The 24,909-nt window shown below is 45.6% G+C and overlaps 1 protein-coding gene across 3 annotated transcripts in view; it reads left to right on the top strand.

Moving 5' to 3' along the window:
* The window catches only part of Tln2 (talin 2), a 426,737-nt gene that overhangs the window by 243,501 nt on the left and 158,327 nt on the right, over positions 1-24,909 (top strand). For all 3 annotated transcript variants that reach the window (XM_038322053.2, XM_038322054.2, XM_038322055.2), the window contains 8 exons: positions 964-1,061; positions 2,799-2,928; positions 4,152-4,304; positions 6,428-6,570; positions 8,488-8,615; positions 18,009-18,072; positions 19,022-19,126; positions 23,149-23,304. In XM_038322053.2, coding sequence (XP_038177981.1) covers positions 964-1,061; positions 2,799-2,928; positions 4,152-4,304; positions 6,428-6,570; positions 8,488-8,615; positions 18,009-18,072; positions 19,022-19,126; positions 23,149-23,304 — 977 coding nt within the window. The remainder of the gene's footprint in view (positions 1-963; positions 1,062-2,798; positions 2,929-4,151; positions 4,305-6,427; positions 6,571-8,487; positions 8,616-18,008; positions 18,073-19,021; positions 19,127-23,148; positions 23,305-24,909) is intronic.

The following is a 24,909-nucleotide window of genomic DNA, read 5'->3' as shown; positions in this document are numbered from 1 at the left end:
TTCCTAGCCCAATTTCCCTAAGGCTAAGTGTAAATAGAGGTTTCTGTCCCTCCTGGTCCGGCAGCCATTCAATCTCACATGGAGGCCTATATTAATTACAAAACTGTTTGGCCGATGACTCGGGCATATTTCTAGCTAGCTCTTATATCGTAAATTAACCCAATTCTATTAATCTGTGTATTGCTACAAGGCTGTGGCTTACCAGTAAGTTTTAGCAGCTACATGGCATCTCCATGACTCTGCCTGTTCTCTCTATATATCTCAGTTTGGATTTCCTGACTGGTTTTACTCTGCTAAGCCATTGGCAGCTTTATTCATCAACCAATAAAAGCAACTCATACACAGAAGGACTTCCCACATCAGCTAAGATTGCAGAGCATTTACCACCAATCTTTTATAACATGTTCCTTTTAATTCTTTTCATTTTTTACTTTATGTGCATTGGTGTTCTGTCTACATACATGTCTGTGTGATGGTACCGGAGTTATAGACAGCTGTGCACTGCCATGTGGGTACTGGGAAGTGAACCCAGGTCCTCTGGAAGAACAGCTGGTTGTCTTGACCGCTGAGCCATCTCAGCGCTCCCTATACCATGCTCTTTTGCTATGCCCATCTTCCCTGCTCTGCCTCAGTGGCTCTGGTCTTAGGTGGTTACTGCCTCCTTTTTTTAAGGGCTGTGAGTGCCTGGGTGTATGAGACTTAGAAACCAGGAACCACATGATTCTCTTAAACTGCCGACACAACTCTAGCCCACTGGTTCATATGCATGGACCTTGCAGTGACCTTTGATTCTGCAGGGAGGCCCCTGCTTCCACGGGGTTGAGGATACTCTTACGCTCTTGGTAAGAAGCAGGTCTCTCTGGTGATGGACAGTCTTCTCTTCCTTGCTGAGTCGGTGTGCTTGAGCCAGTGATAGCGTTGTTCCCACTTGGCCCCCTTTTTCTCTCTCTGTTTACTTTGCAGCCTCTGACTATGGGCTGTTTCTCTCTGATGAAGACCCCAGGAAAGGAATTTGGCTAGAAGCAGGACGGACACTGGATTACTACATGCTGCGGAATGGGGTATGTTGTTGGCCCTATTTTCTTTTCCTTTTGTTTTTTTTTAAATCTATTCTTACGTGTTTGGGTGATTTAACTGCATGTGAGGCTATGTACTACTTTCCTGACCAGTACACTTGAAGTCCAGAAGAGGGCGTTGGATCCCCTGAAAGTGGAGTTACAGACTACTGTGAGCTGCCATGTGGGTGCTGAGAATCTAACCTTGGTCTTCTGGAAGACCACTCAGTACTCTTAACCACTGGGTTGTCTCCTGAGGCTGATAGTTTAATTTTTTTTAAATAACATTTCCTTACTGTGTGTCTGTGTATGTGAATTTGTGTGTTTCGTGGCATGTATGAAGATGCCAGAAAACGACTTTCAAGAATTGGTTCTTTCCTTCCATAACTAACAGTCTTGGTACCAGGCTCCTTTCCCCATGGCTTCATTTTGCTGGTCCACTGGTCCTATTTTTCTCATTGCTTTGCTGCTGGGAAACCAACTATGAAAACCCACTGTAGCAGTGTTCTAATCCAAGGGCTTCTTATGAACAACTCCCATGCAAGGAACCTGTAGGGCTGTCCTCACAGGTGGAGAGCAGATTCTAGCCATCTCAAATGCCTGGAATTCCACAGAGGTATTGAAACAGTCCGAGGTCAGTATGCTGCGTGGCTCCAGGATGAGCAGAGTTGGGCTGTGAGATACTAGATACATTATCTTCCTTGAGTAGGTACGAGGTGTCCCTAGACTGGATCAGAAACAGACTACGTGCGGGAAAGCAGAGGTGCCCAAAGACTGCCCAGAGCTTGTTTTTTTTGGGAGGGTGAGGGGGCGGGGACCATCAACTGGAGATACAGTTACTTATTAGCTCTCAGTGGCAGTGACAGAAGTTACCCTGCAGTTTAAGTGATTAAACAAAAAGACACTGAGTGCTGTCTCTCTTCTCTCCCCTCCTCCTCACACCTCCAGCATCCTGGGGTTTTGTGTGCCCAATGAAGCGGGCTTGTCAGACTGGCCAGGATTCCAAAAAGCCAGGGTGGAATGTTGAGTTAATCTGTGGTACTTACTCTGCCCGTCTATGGTTCTGTTTCTAAGAATTAAAGTGAAAGTGGGGTCTCCTATTTTGAAGGAACCCCCACCTCATCCTTTGTTGTAGCCCACCATTGTCACATTTTCCGGCAGTCTTGTTAGACTATTCTTGCTTCGGTAGGCTCCTTCTCTGAAGCTTTCCGGGGATATTATTTATGTCTTTCATTATGTAGACTACGTGCACAGTAAATATATACGGCAAACGTTCTGAAGTAACATTTTAAAAAGAAATGTTCACCTTGTGTGGGGGTAGTAAGAATTGTTTCTGGTGGCAACACATGGCTGCCGACTCCGATGCTGCTGTTTGAAGTACGGCCCTCTCCTGAGTCTCCTGAGTGCTGCTCTTTCCCAGCCGCTGGAGCGCATAGCCATCTTCTCTTCGGAGAGAGTGGTTTTCAGTCATTGTGAGCCTCAAGTATTCCCTCTTGAAGGACGATCTTATTACGAGAGGTTTTTGTAATCCTCATGAAAGTCGTTACTTAGCTCTCGGAATTCGGTGTGCTGGTCACAGCAGCGCCCCCCCCCCCCCCCCCCGAATGCTTAGGAAGGCTTTCGGGAAAGTTTTGCACAAAGGAAGATGGAGGCATCTTCTGGGTACTCGACTTCCAGAGGAAAGTGTCCCGTGCTGTCGTGTGTTTCCACTCAGTGTGTGGGGCATGTGCTGCTTGTGTCTAGGATATCTTGGAGTACAAGAAGAAACAGAGGCCTCAGAAAATCCGCATGTTGGATGGCGCTGTGAAGACAGTGATGGTGGACGACTCTAAGACCGTTGGAGAGCTTCTGGTTACCATCTGCAGCCGGATCGGTGAGCACCTCAGCTCTCCCCTTAGCCCTTGCCGTGGCCACACCCTCCCCTGCGGTACTCACAGGCTGAGTTCCGCCCACACCCCAGAAAGTTCTCTCCAGTCTCTCCATTTGCCTGGCCTCCAGTTGGTATAAAACGTCTCACTGAACCGTGGTTGGGAGCTTTATTTCTCTTTGCAGAAAACAAAAAGGAGTTTCTCAGTGAAAATGATTTTTGATCGTGTGATTCACCCTTCCCCACTGATGACAATTATCTCTTGAATTCTCATGGTAACAGCTAATGTGACTCTCACAGACTTACTTCCTGTTGCTTCTGTCATTCTCTACAGAGAACAACTTCAATGAAGCCTTCAAAAGCTGGGTGAAAGGAATCTTCCCTATCTTAGGTTTCCCTTCAGGGAAGGACCCAGTTCATCCGCATACTTCTTGTTGGATAGGATCCTGCCTTATTCTATCTTGCTTTTGTTTCTTGAATTTAATGGAGGCAGGGCAAGGTAGTAGACACCTTTAATCCCTGCAAACAGGAGGCAGGGCAGACAGGTCTTTGTGACTTCATGGCCACCATAGTCTATATAGGGAGTTCCAGGACAGATAGGACCACATTGTGAGACTAGTTCTCCAAATAAGTAACTGCACAAATAAATAAAAGTTACTGGAGGGGCTGGAGAGATGGCTCAGAGGTTAGGAGCAGTGTCTGCTCTTCCGAAGGTCCTGAGTTCAATTTCCGGCGACCACATGGTGGCTCACAACCATCTGTAACGGGGTCTGATGCCCTCTTCTGGCCTGCCGGCATACACACAGACAGAATATTGTGTACATAATAAATAAATAAATATTTTTTAAAAAGTTACTGGAGTAGCTGAGATTGTGGCTCAGTGATAGATGCTTTTCTTTTATGTTTTATGTTTGGCCTCAGAAAGGGGGGGTGGACAGAGACACAGGAGTCAGAGACTCAGAGGAGGGCAGAGACACAGAGAAAGAGAGAAAAGAGTGTGTATACAAGTATGCTTGTGGAGAAAATTGTACTTAACACTTTGACTATGGCTTCCCAGCCTGCAGAGCCTTTGTTTGGACTGGAACTGTGTGGCGTGTGACCACTCTGGCCCTCAAGTGAGGAAGGCCCCTTCCTGTATTTTGACAACATGGACCCTTTGCAGCACCCCTGGCCCTAAGTAGCAAGTTGGTAGCAATGATGTATAGTTATGACCCAGTTTCTGTTATTAGGAATAACGAATTATGAAGAATACTCTTTAATCCAAGAAACCATTGAAGAAAAGAAAGAGGAAGGGACAGGCACACTCAAAAAAGACAGGACGTTGTTACGAGATGAGCGGAAGATGGAGAAGCTGAAGGCCAAGCTCCACACGGATGATGACTGTAAGTCTTGGATGGGGAGAGGGTGGTCCAGGTACACAGTCCCTCAGCCTGAATCCCTGCCACCATCCACGTGACTGAGAGCCACTTTGGGTTTTTTTGTTTGTTGTTGTTTTTTGGTTTTTAAATCTGTAAATGTTTTGGTTTGTCTCACTAAAAGATGGTAATTATAAGTAGTAACATGGCTTTAATTATCTTTGACATCTAAAAAGAACTTATTCGTATCAAATATATAAATTGTGTTCACTGTTTGCTACCATAGTGCTAAAAGTCTAATTAGTGAATTGTGATCTAAATGTGCCAGAATAGGATATGCAATAACCAAGCAAGTTCCCTCTCCAGCTCTCTTAGTTTTCCCTTGTGAGTGGTGCATGCATGGAGTGTGTGTGTGTGTGTGCGTGTGTGTGTGTGTGTGTGTGTGTGTGTGTGATAATAGCCTTTCTTCTGTTGATCATTTGTGTCCCTCTGAATCCCTTAGCCCTGGAGGCTTGCTCGGGAGTGTGGGCTGGGGTGGTAATCAGCACTCCTTCGGCAGGGTGCCTCCATCAGAAAGTTCTTTCTGGCTGTCCCTGAGAAAGATGCTAATAGTCTGCAGTTCCAGGCCTAGATTCATTATTTCCTTAGCGATTAAGATCAGTGCGATTGGTCTGTCACAGCAATGTCACTCCCACAGCAACATGGATAACGTGTACAGAAGCAGCAGATGTCCTTGCATGCACCCAAAGCCCTGCCGTGTGCCCCGTGCTGCCCGTCCTCCCCTGGTGGAGCTTAGTCTATCACCTGGCCTCCTTCCCTTCCAGCCTTGTTCCTGCTGCGGCTCTGGGATGACATCATCATTTTCATAATGTTTATTGATCTTTGGTGGGCCTGCCATTTCCTCTGAGCCCTCCTCGGTTCCCTTCTCTTTCTACCTCATTAAATTTCCAGTTACAGACTTCTTTCCAGAAGCCGTTAGTAGACAAATCCGAGGATTTATTAATGTGTGCGCAGTGCCCTCCCAGGTGGCTGAGGGAGAGGAGATCTGTCAGACAGGTTTCTTCTGCCAGAGTCACTTAGCATTTGGTGAGACTGCTCATAAATACTTAGCCCAGTGAGCTTGGGGCATGGGGAGGGGAGGAGAGGGAGAGGAGTAGAGGACACAGGGGGCTTCAGGGAGTGAGCAGGGGAATGGCTGATTCCTGTGAACCACCATGTGAGGACAGGGCTTTTAGGATGATGTCAGATTCAAGCTGGCCCACAGCATCTTGAATGTCATCTCTAACTGTTAGTTTTGAGTCTCTGCACCACCTCATGACTTTCATTTTCTCCCTATTTCCTATCAGAGATCAGAGAAACTTGTTCTATCCAGGGTGTACTAACCCATCTCACTAGATAAGATTGTAGTAACTTCTCTTGATTTCAGGGAAAACTCTGACATAGTGTATTATTTGTGACATTGCTGTGACCAACCTGACAAGAAGATATTTAAGTGTAGGCAAGATAGCTCAGTGGGTAAAGGCACTTGCTGACCAGTCTGATGCCTGGGGCCCATATGGTTTGAAGAGACAACCTGTTCCCATATGTGTATATATATTCCATAACATAGACACACACACACACACCCTCACACACACTAAGTAAATAAAATGTAATCAGCAAAAGAAAAACAATTTAAGGAATGGAAAGTTTAGGTGCATAGTTCAAGGGAGTGCCTTCCATCCTGGCAGGCAAGGCATGGAGACAGCAAGAGGGGGCTTTCTGCTCACATTGTATCATCAGGAAGTGGGGCCAGATTGTAGAACCCACTTTTTCCTAGGGACCTGCTGACGGTCCCATAGCCTTCTCCCCAACCACAACTAGCCCCTGAGGACCCAGAGTTCAGACACTCTCATACACCACTGTTTGGTTTCTTAGTGCAAACACTGTCTTCCCTGTTCCCTCACCCCCACTTCTCCGTCTCTCCAAGGCACTGTGGTACAGTAGCTAACTTTGGGAATGGCTGGGGGTTGGCATATTGTAGGTGTCAATCATCGCACAAAGTTAAGAAGTAATCGTAAGCAACCATCAACATTTATGGAAATCCGCTCCCATGGCAGGCTGCTGCAATGAGTAGTAAACCCTGTCCTTCTGTCTGTCTCACGCTGCAGTAAACTGGCTAGATCACAGCCGGACGTTCAGAGAGCAAGGCGTGGACGAAAATGAAGCATTGCTTCTTCGGCGGAAGTTCTTTTACTCCGATCAGAATGTGGATTCCAGAGACCCAGTGCAGCTGAACTTGCTTTATGTCCAGGTACGGTATTTCCTGGTCAGACAACAGACCAGTGTGAAGGCTAGTGTTCTTTGTCAACGGGACAGCGCCTGGAGTCACCTGGGAAGGGATTCTCAACAAGCTGGTGTCTAGCTTGGGTTGACTTGTGGGCGTGTCTCAGTAGAAAGACCCACCTGCTGTGGGCGCCACCATTCCCTAGGCAGCAGAGTCTTGATTCAATAAGAGAGAACACATCCATCCTCGGAGCTAGCATTGCCTCTCTACTCTTGACTGTGGATATAAAGTGGTAAGCTGCTTCAAGTGATGATTGCCCCACTGTCCCACGATGGTGGACTGTAGCCTAGAATGGCAAACTGTATGTAACCTAGAATGGCGAACTGTAACCTAGAATGTGAGCCAGATAAACTCTTTCTCCCTTAAGCCGCCTTTGTCAGGATTTTATTACAGCAACCGAAAAGACACTAAAGCCTTAAGTGAACTGCAGGAGAGTTCTGCATGGTCTTGTGTCGAGTAGGTGCCCATCTCCAATTCCCACACGGTAGACCGAATCTCGAGTCCAGAGGTGCTGTTCTTCAGTCTCTGGAGGGAATTAGCATTAGGTATAATCGGCTGTTATCCAGAGGAGGGCCTTGCTGGTCCTCTCTGGGGCTTCTTGGGGTTAGGACCTAGTGGCTATCATTGTTCGCAGACCAACCCTGGGAGACAGTTGGATTCGTTCAACTGATCTTATTTCACAAGCTAACATCTCAGACAACAAAGGAATCAGTACTTCTCATGATCTCCGAGCTGTCTGCTCAGTCACCTCCTAAGTCTTTGCTGTTAACTCATTATTTAAGCTCAGACAATCGTTAACACCTGAGTTTTGATCCCTTGTCATATGTGATATGGGCTTTGCACTAGTTCGACTGTGGGCTTCTTTTGACTCAAGGAAAATGCCACCCATGTTTCTTTAGAATTTCTTTCCACTCCAAATTCCTTCTGTCCTTCATTTTACTTGCTTGTCTGCCCTTCGAAACGGTGCAAGACCTGCACACTGTAGCCCTGCCCTCCGCCAGTGTTGAAAGTAAATAATTCACATATGTAAGCATTCTATATCGGCAGATCCCCTCATCCCTCGCGTAACTGTTCGTTTTCTGTGTCTACTCTTGGATTAACTAGAAGTGGGTAGGTAGTTGTAAGACAGACCGAGTCCTCTGAAGGTCTGAGATGCTTTCTGTTCACTGACTTCTGCAGAAGAAAGAATGGTATTGAATGGTGCTGGCAGGCAGAAAGGAAGGCAGCTAGCAGGAAAGTTAGGAGAAACTTTCCACATTTAGAGCGCAGGGTAATAGCTGAGAGCGTCCATCTCAGAGTGTTCTGGGTCATGGAGCTAGAGTAAGGAAGACAGAAGGGTGAGGGATAAGTAGGACCAGCCAGTGTGATCCAGGAGAGCTGGGAGCAGAGTTTTCATGGCAAATCTTGCATTGCTGGGCCCTTTATGTCCTCAGACTGGTCTCTTGTCTGGGTATGGGAGTACATATCTGTCTGTCTGTCTGTCTGTCTGTCTGTCTCTCCTAGTAGATCCCATGTGGTTTTACCTCTTTGTAGGTATTTTTCTTGCTGGTTTTATGACCTAGGCTCAGGTGAAGCAAATCAACCCATATAAATCCAGGCATTTCACACGATTCCATTGTCTCTTCCTTTTTCACAGTCTCGTCTGCCTTCCTACATTACCAGTGTGGTTGATTTATCTCTCTAATTGTCTTTCGATAATCCAGGTACCTGTTGTGCTGTTGTCAACTTTGAAAGGGGAACACAAAACCTCCCTTTCTTTTAGCCTTGTGTCTGCCTCCCCCACTATTCACTGTGGCTGCTTGTCTGCAGTACCTGTCCTGAGTCAGGAATATATCACTTGGAAAAGTGAAGCCCCTGAATCCCTTCCTTCTTCGTGTGTTTCAGGCTCGGGATGACATCCTGAATGGATCTCACCCTGTCTCCTTCGAGAAGGCATGTGAGTTTGGTGGATTTCAAGCCCAGATACAGTTTGGACCTCACGTGGAGCATAAACACAAGCCTGGATTCTTAGAGTAAGTGCCCCTCTATTATTTTTCTTCCCCTTCTTTCCTCCTGTTTACTTTTGAGGAGGAACCCAAGAGCACCTCCTTGTCCCAGTTGGTTGTAAGACTTGACTTTCATTCAGCTGAGTTTGGGACCCAGAATGCAGACTGTTGTTGGTAGAGTAAGATATGTAAAAATACAGACTCGTGACTGTCAGTATTATCCATTCTTCATCCCCACAGTAGATGATGCTTTCTTTGCTGGAGAGTCTGTGATACCTGGTCAGTTGGTTCCCACACCCAGCTCTTTTAAGATGTTGGAACCCCAAACAGGATAATGGCTAAGCTATCTCTCCAGCCTAGGTTTGAATTCTTTATTAGAATCTTAACAGTTCTTGGTTGCTTTGGGAGCACAGTGTACACATGGATTCCTGGTCGTGGCCCTGTCTCTCTTTTCTAGAAGGACAGGGTACTCTGTACTCTGGTGCCTGCATAAGAAAGGTGACTTTACAGATTCACCGTGGCCATGCAGAACAGGGGCCCTTGGCTTCACCCTCTTGAAAACACCCTACTGGGCAGGCTGCCGCTTGCCTGAGCTTGCCTTTCCCTTGGTGTGGATCTGAACTTTCCTCGGGGCTTTATGCATTGCTTCCTGATGCTGTTCTTTATCTGTTGTCCTTCCTCTCCTTTTCCCACTCTAATTCCATTAGCATGATGCATTTGGATGAGGATAAAAATAATCTAGCATTCTCATCAGTGTCCGTGCCACCTAGAATTATAACCTGTAGGGAGGTGGGGTGGGAAGCTTATGTGAATTCTGCCAGAGGAAGATTCGGCCATCTCAAGATGTCTTCAGCCGGTCATCTGTAGTGCTGGGGGTGGCTTGAGGGGTGAGGGTAAGACAAGCAATTTGGACCTTCATGTTCTCTTTGGTAGAAGGTTGGAAGCAGCCTCTGCCCTTGAGAAAAAAAGCAAGAAAGCCCAGCTTTTCTCCTGAGCTCAGGCAATGTCAGATAGCACACCTTGCTATGTGGTCCAAACTGAGCTGTTAAAGAAAAGACACTGCAACACTAGATTGAGTTAATGAACCCCAGGAGCTTTTGCAATGCGATGCTTTATGCTATAATACGCATTCAGCAACCTTGAGTCTGAGGTGGCCTTGAACAGTTCCTGTTATGATAGTCCCTGTTTCCCAGATAAGTTGTCTGGCCAAGTGCTCCTCTGGGCCCTGTTCTCCACGGCCGGACTGGCTGCCTTCTGTAGGATCCCTGGGGAAAATGTGCCCTTCTGTTCTGCGACACTATGTGCCTTGCTAAAGGCACCATACTGTGTTCTTTTCATGGATTTCACAGTCACAAATTCAAACCTCACACTCGGTCAGTCTCTCAGCTGACCTCTGCTTCCACAGTGACTGCAAATGAACAGGAGAAAGTGGAGGGCAGATTAAGGAGACAAGATACTGGAAGTCAAATACGTCACTCGCTTTAGGCTTTCCTAGCGACAGCCTTGTTAGCCCTCCTTGATGTCATGTGTTCTGTCACCCGGACTGTGATGGGTGTTCCTTTGCTTTTTGATAGCCATTTCTACAGCAGTCAGTCTGGCGTGGGTCTGACAGATGTCACTGCAGACTGGTCCTGCTGTAAGCTGCATGGTCACACCAACCAAAATGTCTTGGCCATCTGACCATCTAACAGCCGATGTAAGGTGTTAGTATTGCTTCGGACTTTCTCTTCCCTAGATGAAGCCTGTGTCTCTCAATAGTTTGTGTCCCCTTGCTCAGATTCTAAATTAAAGCAAACTCGTTATGCCTGGTAGCAATTATTTCTCCTCTTGCATTTGATTTACTTTTTAATTAGACCAGATCTAGTCTAGGTAATGAAGCTTTTTCATTTACTGTAGATACTTAATTGTGCATGTTCTTGTTTCTACTGTATTGGTGAAGATTGCTGAGGAGGTGAGCCCCCCTCTTAATTAAAACAAACCTGCAGGGCCACACTTCTGATTTGTAGATTGAATGTTGGATGCTAGTTTTGCTTAGGTTATCCCTGGTGACTGGCTAGACTTACGCTAGGAGACCTGGAAACTAGCGCTCTCTCTCTCTCTCTCTCTCTCTCTCTCTCTCTCTCTCTCTCTCTCTCTCATTCTTTCTTTTCTTTTGTTGCATGTAGCCTTCCTCCCTGCTTTTCACCTAAACAATTAAGAGTTTGCAAACTTAACTTTGGGAAGGTTGAACTTGTAAGAGAGCCAGGATGAACAGAGACACTGGGAATCTCAGTCATGTAATAATAGGTGAACAAGATGTGAAGGAGTGTGCATAATGAGTGCATTTATTATGATTTTTAAAAAGTTTTTCTAGCACTTGTGTTTAATATCAGCAAACTCAGGACATTTTCCTGAAAGTTCTTCTGACTCTCCCGCAAGCTTTTCAGTGATTTCTAGACTCAGCACCACATTAGCGAAGATACTGATTTAGAATAACAGAAATCAGTGCCAGGCATGCTGGGATGTGCCTGGAATCCCAGCACTTAGGATCATTCCTACAAGTCTGCACGTTAGAGCCAGGTGGTGGCGGTGCACCTCCCAGCATTCGGGAGGCAGAGGCAGGCGGATCTCTGTGAGTTCAAGGCCAGCCTGGTCTACAAGACCAGGACAGTCAGGACTTGCACACAGAGAAACCATGTCTTAAGGGGGAAAAAAAGGTAAGGTTGCAAGTTGGAGGTCAGCCTGGACTACTTAGCAAGTTTTAGGCAAGCCTATATTACATAGCAAGACACTGTCTCAAGAAAGGAGGGAGGGGAAAAGAAAGGAAAGAAGAAGAAAATGGGCTAGCAAGATGACACAGTAGGTAAAGACATGGTCCACAGAAGCCTGACACCTGAATAAAATCATCAGAACTCACATACCACACACACACACACACACACACACACACACACACACACACACACACATTCCTAAATATAACCTGCTCAGCTCAGTCCATATAATGTTATTTGTATATATGTTTTTCATGGCTGTTTGGTAAATCTTTAAAAACAAAATAACAGCATTGCCCTTTAATTCACTGAAGACTGGCATATTTATGTATGAAGTTGCAGCAGTGTAGAAAAGACAAAAACACTGCATACCAATTCTTTGATGATTCCTTAAGTCTACCTTGTCTGCTCTTCAAATTTTATTTTTGATATTGATATGTCTGTGCATGCTTCTGTGCTTCTGTGTGGGTAGAAGCGAGGCCAGAAAAAGATGTCCATCTTTTGGAGTTGGGAATCACAGGATCTTGTCAGCCACCTGATGGAAGAAGTGCTGAGATCTGAGCTCCAGACCTCATGATGGAGCGGTCAGTGCTGTTAACACAACATCGTCTCTATTGCATTAATTGTAGGGTGGTCTGAGTGTGAACTGTTTCTAGAAAGGTGGGGAGACTGTGGTGCCGGAGCTGATGCTGCTGAGAGAGACTGACACAACCCAGGCCAGTTTAAAGAAGAAATAACTCCTAAATCAGCAGCAACGCAAAAACATTGTTGTCGTGACTCCCTCCATGACCCTTAGAAGCCCGTGGAAATGTTAAGGAGTGTTGAGTGAAAGCCTCCCATGGGCCTTTAGTGTTGGTGAAGATGAGAGTTACTGATGAACCCGAGACATTATAGGTGGGACTTGAATGACAGGAACACTAGGAGATGAGTGTGTAAAGTGCTCACTACGTGAATCTTCAACATCTTAATGTGTCTGAAGTTGTTCATAATTATTGAGGGGGTGCTGATGTGTAAGTGTTCAGTCCCCAGCATTGGAAAAATTACAGAAAACAGAGACGGGGCTTTAGTTCAGGTGGTAGTGCTTGTCTAGCAGCATAGACTCCTCGCATCCCAGACCCTTAGAGGTGGAGGAGGGGGACCAGGGGTCAAGGACATTCTCAGCTACAAAATGTTTATGACTACAAGTAAATGTTTTTTCATAGTGTATTTGTTCTTATTTTGTGTGTGTAGATATTTTGCTTATTTGTGTATATGTATATCTTAGCATGGTAGCTGAGGAGGGCCAGAAGAAGACATTAGATCCCCCGGGAACTGCAGCTACAGATGTCTTCGAGCTGCCGTTCAGGTGCTGGGACTCAAACCCCAGTCCTATGCAAGAGCAGAAAGTGCCTCACTGCTGAGCCATCTCTCTAGCCCCAAGAGATCTCGAAAATAGAAAAGGCATGGGGTGTCACATTTCAGAATGTTTGGGAACACCAGTGACTTCTTAGAGGAAGCAAGACATCCCAGAATGTGCTTCTTTGTGTTTAAAACACACACACAAGGAAAAACCGGATATGTTATTATTCATAGCTACAGGGAGGCATAGTTAGTTAAAATATTTGTGAGTACTAACTCCAAGAAAGTAGCTACTATTTAGAGACATCAAGAAGAAACCAGGTTTGATGGCACTTGCCTGTAAACTCAGGACTCAGAAAGGGTCATCCTTGGCTACCTAATGAGTTCAAGGCTAGCTTGGGCTACATGAGACACTGTCTTAAAAAGAAGAGCTCAGTGTGTAAGGATACTTGCTGCACAAGCACAAAGACCTGAGTTCAAATCCCATCTACCTTGTGGCCACCTGAGATAGGAGGATAACTGTAAGCTGCCAATCTAGCCCCAGGTTTGTTTAGAGACTTTTACTATCAAGGGAATAGAACACAGAGTAACAGAACGGGATACACCTGTGCTTGTGACACAGTTACATATACAAACACTCAATAAATCAAAAGTGGTACCGTTAACATGGACTTCTTCATGGCGGGTTTTCTTAGTTACGGTTTCTATTGCTGTGAAGAAACACCATGACCATGGCAACTCTTATAAAAGAAAACATTTATTTGGGGCTGGCTTACAGTTTCAGAGGTTTAGTCCTAGATCATCATGGTGGGATATGCAGGCAGACATGGAGCTGGAGAGGGATCTGAGAGTTCTATATCTTGATCTGCAGGCAGCAGCAGGAGTCTGTGTTCCACTAGCCATACTTGAGCTTATAAGACCTCAAAGCCTGCCTTCATGGTGACACATTTTCTCTAAGGAGGCCACACCTACTTCATAAGGCCACACCTCCTAATAGCGCCATTCCCTAGGGGCAAAGGATTCAAACACATGAGTCTATGGGGGTTGTACCTATCCAGACCACCACACGGGCATATAAATAATGGAAAATAAATTTTTTATGATACCAAGTATTACCCAGTTAGCATCACATTTCAAAAGATAGTTGTTGTAGTCTGGCTCTGACATGGGAACCTGGTCTCCTTACACAGGGTGGAGATAGAGCAGGTTACTAGGTATTCACACCAGGCCCAAAGGTTCTGTGTGTCTGTGTGAAGTGTCTCTTGGTGGAGGGTGGGCAGGCAGGGAACAGGCAGAGGAAGACTCTGACCATGGCTACTGGCGCCTCTGCTCCCTGGGCTGTCCTTCCAGTCAAGTATTTACCTAGAGAACAAAGCAATCCCAGAGATGAATCTGGGTGCTGAAAGAATTCTGAGTGGACTTGGAAAATTTCCCCCACAAACTCTAGGTAATTCTACTGTCAACAAGCAAAGCTCTCGGCACAGTAGGAGGCCCGAATCAGTTTTTAAGCTGGTGCCAGTTCAAACAGTACTCTCCCCTCCCGAGGTGGTGTGCTTTTGTGGAATCTTTGGCTAGAGCCTGTGCTTTCAGACTGATCATGAAGGAGACCTTCCAACTGGGCTTTCCCTTCGGCTGTGTCTTGCTCCCTGCACCTCACCTTCTCTGTCCCACTGCATTAAGAGTAAACTGTGCTAAGAGACACTTGTCTGCATGAGTGTTTCCCTGTTGCTTATACCTATTTGCAGGTCTCACAGCCCAGAGCTCTCCTGCCAGGGTGGTTAATGAGGAACTAGTGATACCTCCAGGCCCTGCTTACCTGCCTCCTCTCTTTCCAACTCAAGAACACAGCAAACCAGCAAGATCTGGATTAATCCAGCCCTGTCCTGACTCTTGAGTTCCAGGGCAGTGGCCTGGGCTGCCTGGGCTGGCTGTACAAGGGTGTTTGGAGTAGTTTGGGATCACAGAACCACTGTGAGGGGAAAATAAATCTTCAGACCCAGTTCCTGCCCTTCTTCCAGGCTGCTATGATTAATGGGTCTCTTCCACACTTCAGGGTTTGCCCACGTGCTAGACTTAACAAGAGGGGTCTTTAGGATGCCGCGAGGCCATCAGGGTCATGTAGATGGGACCTCAGGATACAGTCAGGGCCCTTGTAAAGATGAGGTATCCAGCTAGTGTATTCGTCACCTGGATGAGGACTCAGTGTCCCTCCACTCTGGAGGACGCAACCCTCTCCAGATGACTGAACATAGGGTCACCTTGGTGTCACATGCTCTGGGCTAAAGGACTATGAGGCACAAGTTTCTGCTATTTATAAATGTCTCGGGCTATGGTTGCAGATGGGCCCATGTGCCCTTCTCACCCTCATCTTAAGATGGTCACTTTTGTGGCCGCTCCAGGCATTCCCAGCTCACCCAGGACTTCCTTCAAGCCCTGGTCTTGCCGCAAGCCTCCAGAGCTTACCCAGGACTCTCAGCCACACAGACATTTTGATCTTGAAATCTGGAGTCAAGTTCAAGTCTTTCGGTTTGTAATTTGAGCTGGCTGCCCAGGGCTTGTGGTGTCACTGCCTCACTCAGAACCAGGGCTTGCTGACATATGCCCCTGAGCTCTCCATTGAGCCCCTTACCAGGTCCCCATTGTAGTGTGGAGCAGCGGGCTATGTTCCTGCCACCCAGATCCCGGCCGTCTGGCTAGCTTATGCCCCAAAATAACAACACACAAATTGTATTCTTTTAAACACTGCCTGGCCCATTATTTTCAGCCTCTTATTAGCTAATTCTCACATCTTGCTTTAACCCATATTTACTAATGTGTGTAGCACCACGAGGGGTGGCTTACAGGGAAGATTCTAGTCTGCATCCATCTCGGAGAGGAGAGTCATGGCGACTGCCCAAGGCATCTGCTTCACTCCCAGCATCCTGTTCTGTCTACTCCACCCACCTATGTTCTGACCTATCAGGCCAAGCAGTTTCTTTATTAATTAACCAATGAAATCATCAGATAGATAGAAGACACACCTACATCACCCCTTTGACATTCCTAGCAAGTTCCTAGCTGGTACTGATGCTGCTGTTCCAGGGACCACACTCTGCAAAGTGTCTCCAGCTAAAGATGCTGTTGTTGTTATTTGGTGACTCAACGTAAAGACTGAAGTGAAAATGAAGCTGATTTTCTAGTGTCCTTTTGGTGGTACTGCTCCATTCCTGCCACTTCACGCTCCTGTAGCCTCTGCCAGGGGGACACTTCAAATCTCTGTATGTCCCCTTTCAGCCCTCAGTCCTCATGAATTGGGTACATCCTTGTCAGTAAATGTAAACTATAACAATCCTCTTTGGTCTTCAGGTGATTTAAAGCCAGTGTGGAGGTGGCTATTGCCTCTTACGTGGCAATTCTGGAACATGTGGGGACAGTAAACATTGTCCCCAGCAGTAGCAGCTTCCCTACCCATTCTCAGTGTATTGTCACACCAGGGATTCTTCTGCTGGAATTGCTGGTTCAGCCAGCTTCAATTTTACATAAGAAAATGGGGTTTTAGTATATGTATGAGAAAATAGGAATCAGCCTTTAAGGAGACCCTGCCCGTTTGATAACATGGATGAACCTGAAAGATGTGTAAATGAAATAAGCAGGACGGAGAAATTGAAACGCTGCGTATGGAGGAGGGAAATATAACTCATTGGCAGAACACCTGCCTGTCATGTGCAAGACCTGGGTTTGTTCCTCAGATGGAGGGAAGGGGAGAGGGAGGAGATGGGGGCCAGGGGAGAGAAAGAGAGCAGATAGAGACAGCAACCAGATGGAGGGATGATGGAAGTCAAAGAACAGTTTCACTTCTGTGGACAAATGACTGAAGAGCAAAGGACCCTAGTTAATACGTCTGCTGGAAATCTGCTAAGAAAGATTTTAGCTGCTTCATCCCTGACATGCACCAACATTATGAGCCCATAGATAACTAGTTTGCTTGACTGCGGTAATTCTTTCAATATGCCTATGTCTATCAGACGTATTATATACCTTCAAATATAAACAATAAAAGTAATATTGCAAGTAACCCATAAAAGAAAAGAACTTGAGTTTTAGTGAACATCTGGGTTTGAGACCAGATCTGGTTTTCTTCCAAATCACTCATCTCTGACTCCAACCATTTCTGGGCACATTAAAAAAGAAATCAACTGGCACTGTGTCACCCTATGTGTGTGGTTGGTACCTTCTTTCCCTTCCTTTCCCTTCCCTTCCCTTCCCTTCCCTTCCCTTCCCTTCCCTTCCCTCCCCCTCCCCTTCCCTCCCCTCCCCTCCTCTCTCCTTCCCTCCCCTCCCCTCCCCTTCCCTCCGCTCCCCTCCGCTCCGCAGGCATTGGAATTCTGATCTCATAGAGTGCCCTGAGACTAAAGGGAAGCTTGAAGGGGTTGAGTGTGCAGTGGTAGAGACACTGTCTCTGGAACCCAAGAAGGAAAGAGTTGGAACCAGACACTGTGACCTTGGGTGACTCATTCCCAATGGGATCCTTTCCTCCTAGGGCCTTGGTCAGAAAGTCTCTTCCTAACACATGTAAAAGTAGAAGAGAACAGACACCTCCACACATGTGTGCCCATAATGGACATGCACATGCAATCATCATGACATATTAAATGATAATAAATAATAAAATTTAAATAGTAAGTCAACATTTTGGTTCATATTTCTTTGTTCATTTCGTCTTAAGGTTTATCTCACTAGGGATGTATATCAAAGGCTGTTTTCCAAAATTACTTGGAGTTGTTATTTTTCTGATAGCAATAGTGTCAACACAACGTACTTTCTTAAAGTTTGTACCAGCGTACTTTAGATTTTTAGCTATTTCTTGGCGATTTTGTGTGTTCCACAATGAAAAACCCTAAAACAAGATATTTTGACTAACCTGGTTTCATCCGATCCATTCTTGTTTTCCTTCTTCCTGGGGAAAACATTTTTCATTAGTATTAGACTTACTCTCCCATGATTTCCTTAAAAAACATAATTGTTTTTATAATTTTGAAATAAAATGTTTTTACAGTAAAAATACTGTATTCTGTGTCTTGAAAAGGGACGCACGCTGTAGCTGTATGTGTTGGCAATTTGTCTTTTCACTTGACAGTGCATGCTGGACCTCCCTCCTTTAAATAAATAAGATCCCCCCCCTTGGGGGTGGGGTGTCTTTCTTAAGTGCATCCTGGGATGCTGCCTCCTAGTATTGTGCCATGAGATGCTGGGAGTGTTGGTGACCTATCTGAGAGTTTAACCAACAGTCTCTGCTTCTCCACACAGAGTGTGGTAAATGCTGTCTCTCCCTTCCCCCTCTCTCCCTCAGTCTAAAGGAATTCCTACCGAAAGAATACATCAAGCAGAGAGGAGCCGAGAAGCGGATATTTCAGGTATTGGCAATGTACAGAAATTCCTTCTTCCCCTTCCCCTTCGTCCTCATTCATTCTCCGGAGGCACATCCCACACGTGGTAGTTTGGTGCCCCGTGCATGTATTCTTCTATAATGAATGATCCGTGAGTCAGGAGGATAGAGGCTGACAGCTCTACTTTGGACAGATTTATTATCTTAATTCATACTTTCTTGCTAAAGGTTACTTAACTCTTCTGAGAAAAAACGTGCATGCATTTAATTTCAAAGGCATTATGCCGGTAACGTTGAAACAAGGTGATGGGCCATTAAGCTGCTTTGGGAAAAGACACAAAGAACTCCTTTGTCCTGAGATTTGGTTTTTTCGAAGCTAGAATTGGGGAGCTTGGGCCTTTCGAAACTCTCAGATTATTTTTAAAGTCAGTGACTTGTCCATCATAGGCAGACAGTCAACAAGAAAAGCCAAGCTGTCTGCATGACCTTGAAACATTCCAGTGAATCCAAGCTCTCGAGCTTCTTTGATTTTGAAATAGAAATAGAAGCTAAAATATAAATTTATGTATATAAAACATTTGATTCAATATCCTTTCCAAACACAAATAATGTTTAGAAATATATGTGCCTTGCTCCATAAAAAACATACATTCTGAATCGATGGTAGAAGGACACCTACCTGTCCTGAGAGGGACATCTTTCTTGCTATTGCTTAAAAGGTGAACCCTGGGCCCTTTCGGGTATTGGGTCCTCTGAGAATGCAGTTATCCTTGGGGCAGCTACTTCTGCCATGCTGGATATGGACATGGATCCTTGCACTCGGCTGTAACCTGCATGGGAAGCCTTCCACTTAAGCCTCCGACAGGCTCAGTGTCATGAAGGAGCCGGAGAGATCTGTAGGGACCTCCTCTCACTGAGTCCAGCTGATGGCTGGCTACAGCAACAGATCCACCCCACGCCCACTGTTGCTTTTGCAGGAGCATAAAAACTGTGGCGAGATGAATGAAATAGAAGCCAAGGTCAAGTATGTCAAACACGCCCGGTCCCTCCGGACATATGGAGTGTCCTTTTTCCTGGTGAAGGTGAGTGGCCGGGGTTGAGAGGGGTGCGGTTTACCTAAAGCAGATGTGGCATCTGGCCAAGCATGACCCAAATCTCCCCATAGCACGTGAACACCAGGCTAGTGTGTGAGCCTCCTGCCAGCTCTGCCTTGCTCACGTCCCTAGGGAGCAGTCTTGGTGCTGCTCTTCTGACCTTCCTGGAGGTCAGCTGACTCAAAGCCCTAGAGTCCTCTAGAATAAGTGATCAGGGTTGACCACTGACAAGCAAATTTAATTTATGTCACATGTCATCCTTAATTTGTCCCAGTCCTGAAACTGACCCTTTGTTAAAAAGAACCAAACTCTTCTCAGTATCTTTTGAGGGCTTGAGGGTCACAGAGTGCTTTGTTCTTCCCCATTCCCTGCAGGTGTTCTAACAACTCCTCTTGTGAGGAGGTCTGTCTGTCTGTCTGTCTGTCTGTCTGCCTGCCTGGCTGGCTGGCTGGCTGGCTGGCTGGCTGGGTCCCTTTCTCCCTCCCTCCTTTTTTCCTTCCCTCCCTTCTTCCCTCCTCTTCCCTTCCTCTCTTCCCTCCCTCTCTTCCCTTCCTCTCTACCTACCTACCTACCTACCTTGAGACAAAAATCTCATTGTGCAGTCCTGGCTGACCTTGAACTTGAAGAGGACTGTGTCCCCTGAGTACTAGGTGCTAAAGATGGTTTTTGTTGTTGTTTTTGTTTGGTTCAGTTTGGTTTTTTTTTCCCCCAAGACATTGGTTTCTCTGTGTAACAGCCCTGGCTGTCCTGGAACTCACTCTGTAGACCAGGCTGGCCTCAAATTCAGAGATCCACCTGCCTCTGCCTCCCGAGTGCTGGATTTAAAGACATGGGTCACCACACCCAGCCCAGAGATGTTTTTGAGCTTAGGCATGTGTTCCCTTTGTGTCTTCACCTTTGTTCACATCCTCTCTAAGCAAAGTGTCTTAGTTAGGGTTTTGATTGCTTTGAAAAGACACCATGATCATGACCACTCTTACAAATAAAACATTTAATTGAGGTGGTGGCTTACAGTTTCAGAGGTTCAGTTCATTATCATCATGATGGGGAGTATGTCAGCATGCAGGCAGATGTGGAGCAGACATCTTTGACCAGATAGCAGCAGGAAGTCAACTGAATGTCACGTTGAGTGAAGCTTGAAAAAAAGAGACCTCAAAGCCCACCCCACAGTGACACACTTCCTCCAACGGGGCCACACCTCCTAATAGTGCCACTCCCTTTGGGGGCCATTTTCTTTCAAACCATCACACAAATAGTCTCTTCATTTACAAAGCGAAAACATCATGACAGTGATCTTGTGGAGTCTGGGGTCTGTGGATGATGCATGCTTTAGTGAGCATCGGGACTGCTTTAAGTGCAAGCACAGGTTCCCAAATGTCAGCTGTGGGTGTACACATCTCCCGAACATGCATTCTACATGAATGTGAATACACACACCTACTTTACTGAGGACAGTTGTGTAGGTGTGTGCACATACCACCGAAAAGTCTTTCTGATAGTACTGAAAGTTTAGCTATAGTAAATGAAATTTTAGTTAAAAGGAAAACTGTACCAATCACAATCATTATCAGCATCTTTTCATGTAACATATCAGACCTCTTAAAATGTTTGTTTGTTGAGTCAGGTATGATGGCTGTAATTCCAGATCTTGGGAAAGAAAGGATGATCCAGAGTTTTAGGTCATCCCTGGCTATGTAGTGTGACCTGATTCTCTCTATTACATATAAATTTTATGTTGTTGTTGTTGTAGGATCATGTATCCTGTAGTTTTTATTTTATATATGCTGAGTGATTTACTTCCATAAAATCTCATTTTCCTACAAAGTTTATTTTTGTGTGTGTGTGTGTGTGTGTGTGTGTGTGTGTAACATGTGTATGACGTACCTTTGGAGGTCAGGTTAGGATGTCCGATTCCTTGGGACTGAAGCTATGGATTAGCTGCCATGTGGGCGCTGGGAACCAAACTCTGTTCTTTTGCAAGAGCAGCAAATGCTGTTGGCCACTGGGCCATCTCTCCTGCCCCACAAAATGATTTTTAAATATTGTAATACGTTTCTTGGATGTGCCATACTTTATTTATATGAAGTCTTCTGTTATTGGAAACTGGGAATCTTTCTGGCCTTTCACTAGGACAAATTCCATTTGTGTTTCTTGTGACCAAATTATTACATCCACTTAAAAATTTTAAAACACAGAGTGCCTAGAGGCAGGCTATGTCAAAGTTTTAAGCCTCTGGATGTGTTGGTATTGACATATTCTCTTTTATAAAGGGTTATCATTTTTTAAGGTGTGTGTGTGTGTATGCTTGCTTTCAGATGTTAATGTAGTACCTGTGGAGACCAGAGCCATCAGATTCCCTGGAGCTGAAGTCACAGGTGGCTCTCAGCCACCTGAGCTGGGTTCCGAGAGGCAGACTCAGGCCTTCTGCAAGAGTAGTGCATGCTCTTCACTGCTGAGCATCTCTGTGGCCTCAGGCTGGACCATTTTTAAATTCCATTAGTTATGAATTAATTCCTTTCATACCTTCTTCAGTTCTGAGAATTAATTTTAGAACACTGTTTGACATAAGTGAATTTTATTTCCTAAATCTTTATTGTTAGAAATACTGTCTGTATTATTTTTTGGAAGGTATTTTGTTTGTTCGTTCGTTTGGTTTTGCTGATGTATAAGAACGCTTCACAGATAGCAAAGGGCACGTGTCTAGCATATGCTTGGCATATGTCCTGCAAGCATTTATTCTCCAGTCCTTCACTCCCTAATCTTTCTTACCATGAGACTTCCTTCTTTTGACTTTCCTCTGTCTTTGTGTCTCTCCTATCCTGTGTGCTGGAGTGCTGTGATCTCTCTCTGCCTCTCTTTCTCCCTCTTCCTCCCCTCCCTCTCTCATCCTTCCTCCCTCCCTCCACCTCATCTGTATGTGTTGTGCTAAAGCGCGTTCTCTTTTCCATTATTCTTATTCAATGTTTTTGATGGAACAACACTTCTTACCCAGAAGTCTCAAAAATATACATACCCACCTGGCCGGGTAGTGGTGGCACACACCTTTAATCCCAGCACTCGGGAGGCAGAGGCAGGCGGGTCTCTGTGAGCTTGAGGCCAGACTGGTCTACAAGAGCTAGATCCAGGATAGGCTCCAAAGCTACAAAGAAAGCCTGTCTTGGGGGGGGGGGGGGAAATCCACCTGTGTTCTTCCTAAATCATTAACAAATCAAAAGGTTTAGCATAAGTGTGAAGGAAGAATCAATTATTTTAATGGATAACATTTTTAAAAACTGTTAAATTAATCATTATTGCCATTTTTAGAATCACCTGTAGTCCCAGCAGTTAGGAAGCTGAGACAGGATGCTTACCATGTGGTCCAGCCCAGTCTGGACCCTATATCAAAGAAATAAAATTGGGGATGGGGGTGGGAGAGATGTGCTCCACCCATATTGTATGCCTGTAAGAAACTGCATAGCACCGCAGCATGTACGGTGACAAATCTTCAAATGCTAGATAACGCCCTAAAAACAGCGCCACAAAGACTTGAGACCTGTCGCTGTGCAAAAGCAAGGGCTGGGGGAGGAAGTGGATTGCAGGGATGTATTTAAAGGGGAAGAATCTCTCCCTCTGTAGAAGAAGATCCTAATTGGGCCCTTTGGGTTCACTTTAAGGGTTTGAATTATACAGCACCTCTCTTTGGTTTTTTTTTTACCTGCCCACATACATCCTGGGATGATAATACTTGGATTTCACCCCCCCCCACTCCCAGTCTCTTTCTGGGTATCTCTCCAGTTCAGTCCCTTCTTTCTGACCCAGCTTTGGAACAACCCCTCCTGCTGAATAGTGTTCCTATACAGGAAGCTGCACACTTTTATGAATCTCTCCAGTGTCCCGGTGTCCTCCTGCCCTGTCCGTTTTTCTCAGTGAGTTATTCACCTGGCTTTTCTAAAAGCCGTACCCGGTCTGTAAACGCACTAAGAACGTTGTATTCTAGAAAGGCTGATTCCCCCTGGCTTCTCTCTTTCCAGGAGAAAATGAAAGGCAAGAACAAGCTGGTTCCCCGCCTCCTGGGCATCACCAAGGATTCCGTCATGCGGGTGGACGAGAAGACCAAGGAGGTGCTGCAGGAGTGGCCGCTCACCACAGTGAAGCGCTGGGCAGCTTCACCCAAGAGCTTCACACTGGTAGGGACAGCAAGACCCCAAGGGGGCTGATATGTGTGGTCCTAGGTAATACTGGAGGGCAGCCTGTGGGTAAGGCTGGTCTTAAAGGGCTAGCGAAGAGGGAGAAGGTGGTGCAGTCTATGGGCGTAGAGGACCCTGGAGCAGAAGTAAGAGGCTGAGCAGCTCTGGGATTCTCCGTGTACCACTTCTCTCATGTCCTATTCAAGTCCTCTTGCAGTTCATTGACTGCAAGGTGACGCTCACCAGGACGCTCAGCCATGTGCTCCTATCCTGAAAGGAAACTTGTAACCCTAAGGCTCACGTGGGACTCCTCCTCCGAACTGCACGATTGTGCTGAGGAGCCCAGCTGCCTAGAAAGGATACATGCTGTATATAAACCTGGTAGAAATCTGGGGTATTACTAAAACTCTACAATGTCACTTCCTAGCTCTGCGACCTTATTCAAGTTACCTCTTCTCTGAGCCCTGATTTCCCCAGCTTAAATTGGAACAGTAGTGGCTGCTTCACAGTGTCTAGCTTTGGGTGAGATGATAAAACAGTATGAAATTCATAGAAAGTAGTTGGGTGTTCCAGACTTTCTGACCTCTACTCTGCCTCTCAACTTCAAAAATTGCTCTTAGCAGAATATAACTATGTAGCCATCTGGGGACACATTTATATGTGAATCTTGAAAATGCAAGTAGTTTGCCAAGCAAGTTGAGCAAGAAGAAAAGTAAAACAGTACTGGAAGTTGTTAACTGCAGACTAAAGTCTTTGGAATCTACATTTTCATGTAGATATTGTAAAATAAGACATTTTAAAAAGTATAAAGGCGTTTGGAAGGAGTGATTGGTTACTGTTCTTGTTTCTTTTCTGTTGCTCTGATAAAATAACCTTGACCAAAAGCAACTTCAGTCCATTGTTGCAGGCAAGTCAAGGCAGGAACTTAAAGCAAGACATCCAGAGGCAAGAGCAGAGAGAGAATAAACACAATAAACACGTGGAACCTTAATTACTTGCTCTTGATAGTTACTTCCTCTCTCCCTCTCTCATACTGTTGGGGAACTTCTCTGTTTTAGGGAATGGTACTGCTCACAACGGGCTGGGTCTTCCTGTATCAATTAACAATCCAGAGAGTTTCCCCACTGACCAATTCAATCTTGATGACTTCCTAGTTGAAACTGTGTCAAGTTGGCAGTTAAAACATATTTGGGGATAGAGAGACTTTCAGAAGACCCAGGTTCAATTCCCAGAACCCATGTGGTCGTTCACAAGCGTGGGTAGCTACAGTTCTGGAAGATCTGATGCCTTCTTCTAAACGTCATGGGCACAGAGCATTCCCATGGTACACATGCGTACATGCAGGCTAACCTCACACACACAGTAACATGAATAAATCTTGAAAAATATTTAAAATAAATAAAAAACAAAGTAGCAGAGTCACATAATCTGGTCATAGATTGGTAGGCCCAGATGAGTCTCACCTTCTGTAGTCAGCTGTGGCCGGAGGGACTACACAGACCCCCCAAACATGGACACCTGTTCTCAGAGAGCTGTGCCCTCTTCTTTCATTGTGGGAAGTCATGGAGTATTTCTGAGTTTTAAAATTGGTATACACATAAGTAT

The sequence above is a fragment of the Arvicola amphibius genome, chromosome 3 (genome assembly GCF_903992535.2).
Source record: "Arvicola amphibius chromosome 3, mArvAmp1.2, whole genome shotgun sequence".
Lineage (NCBI taxonomy): Eukaryota > Metazoa > Chordata > Mammalia > Rodentia > Cricetidae > Arvicola > Arvicola amphibius.
Note: the sequence above shows the minus strand (reverse complement) of the source record. Positions and strands in the feature narration are given on the sequence as shown.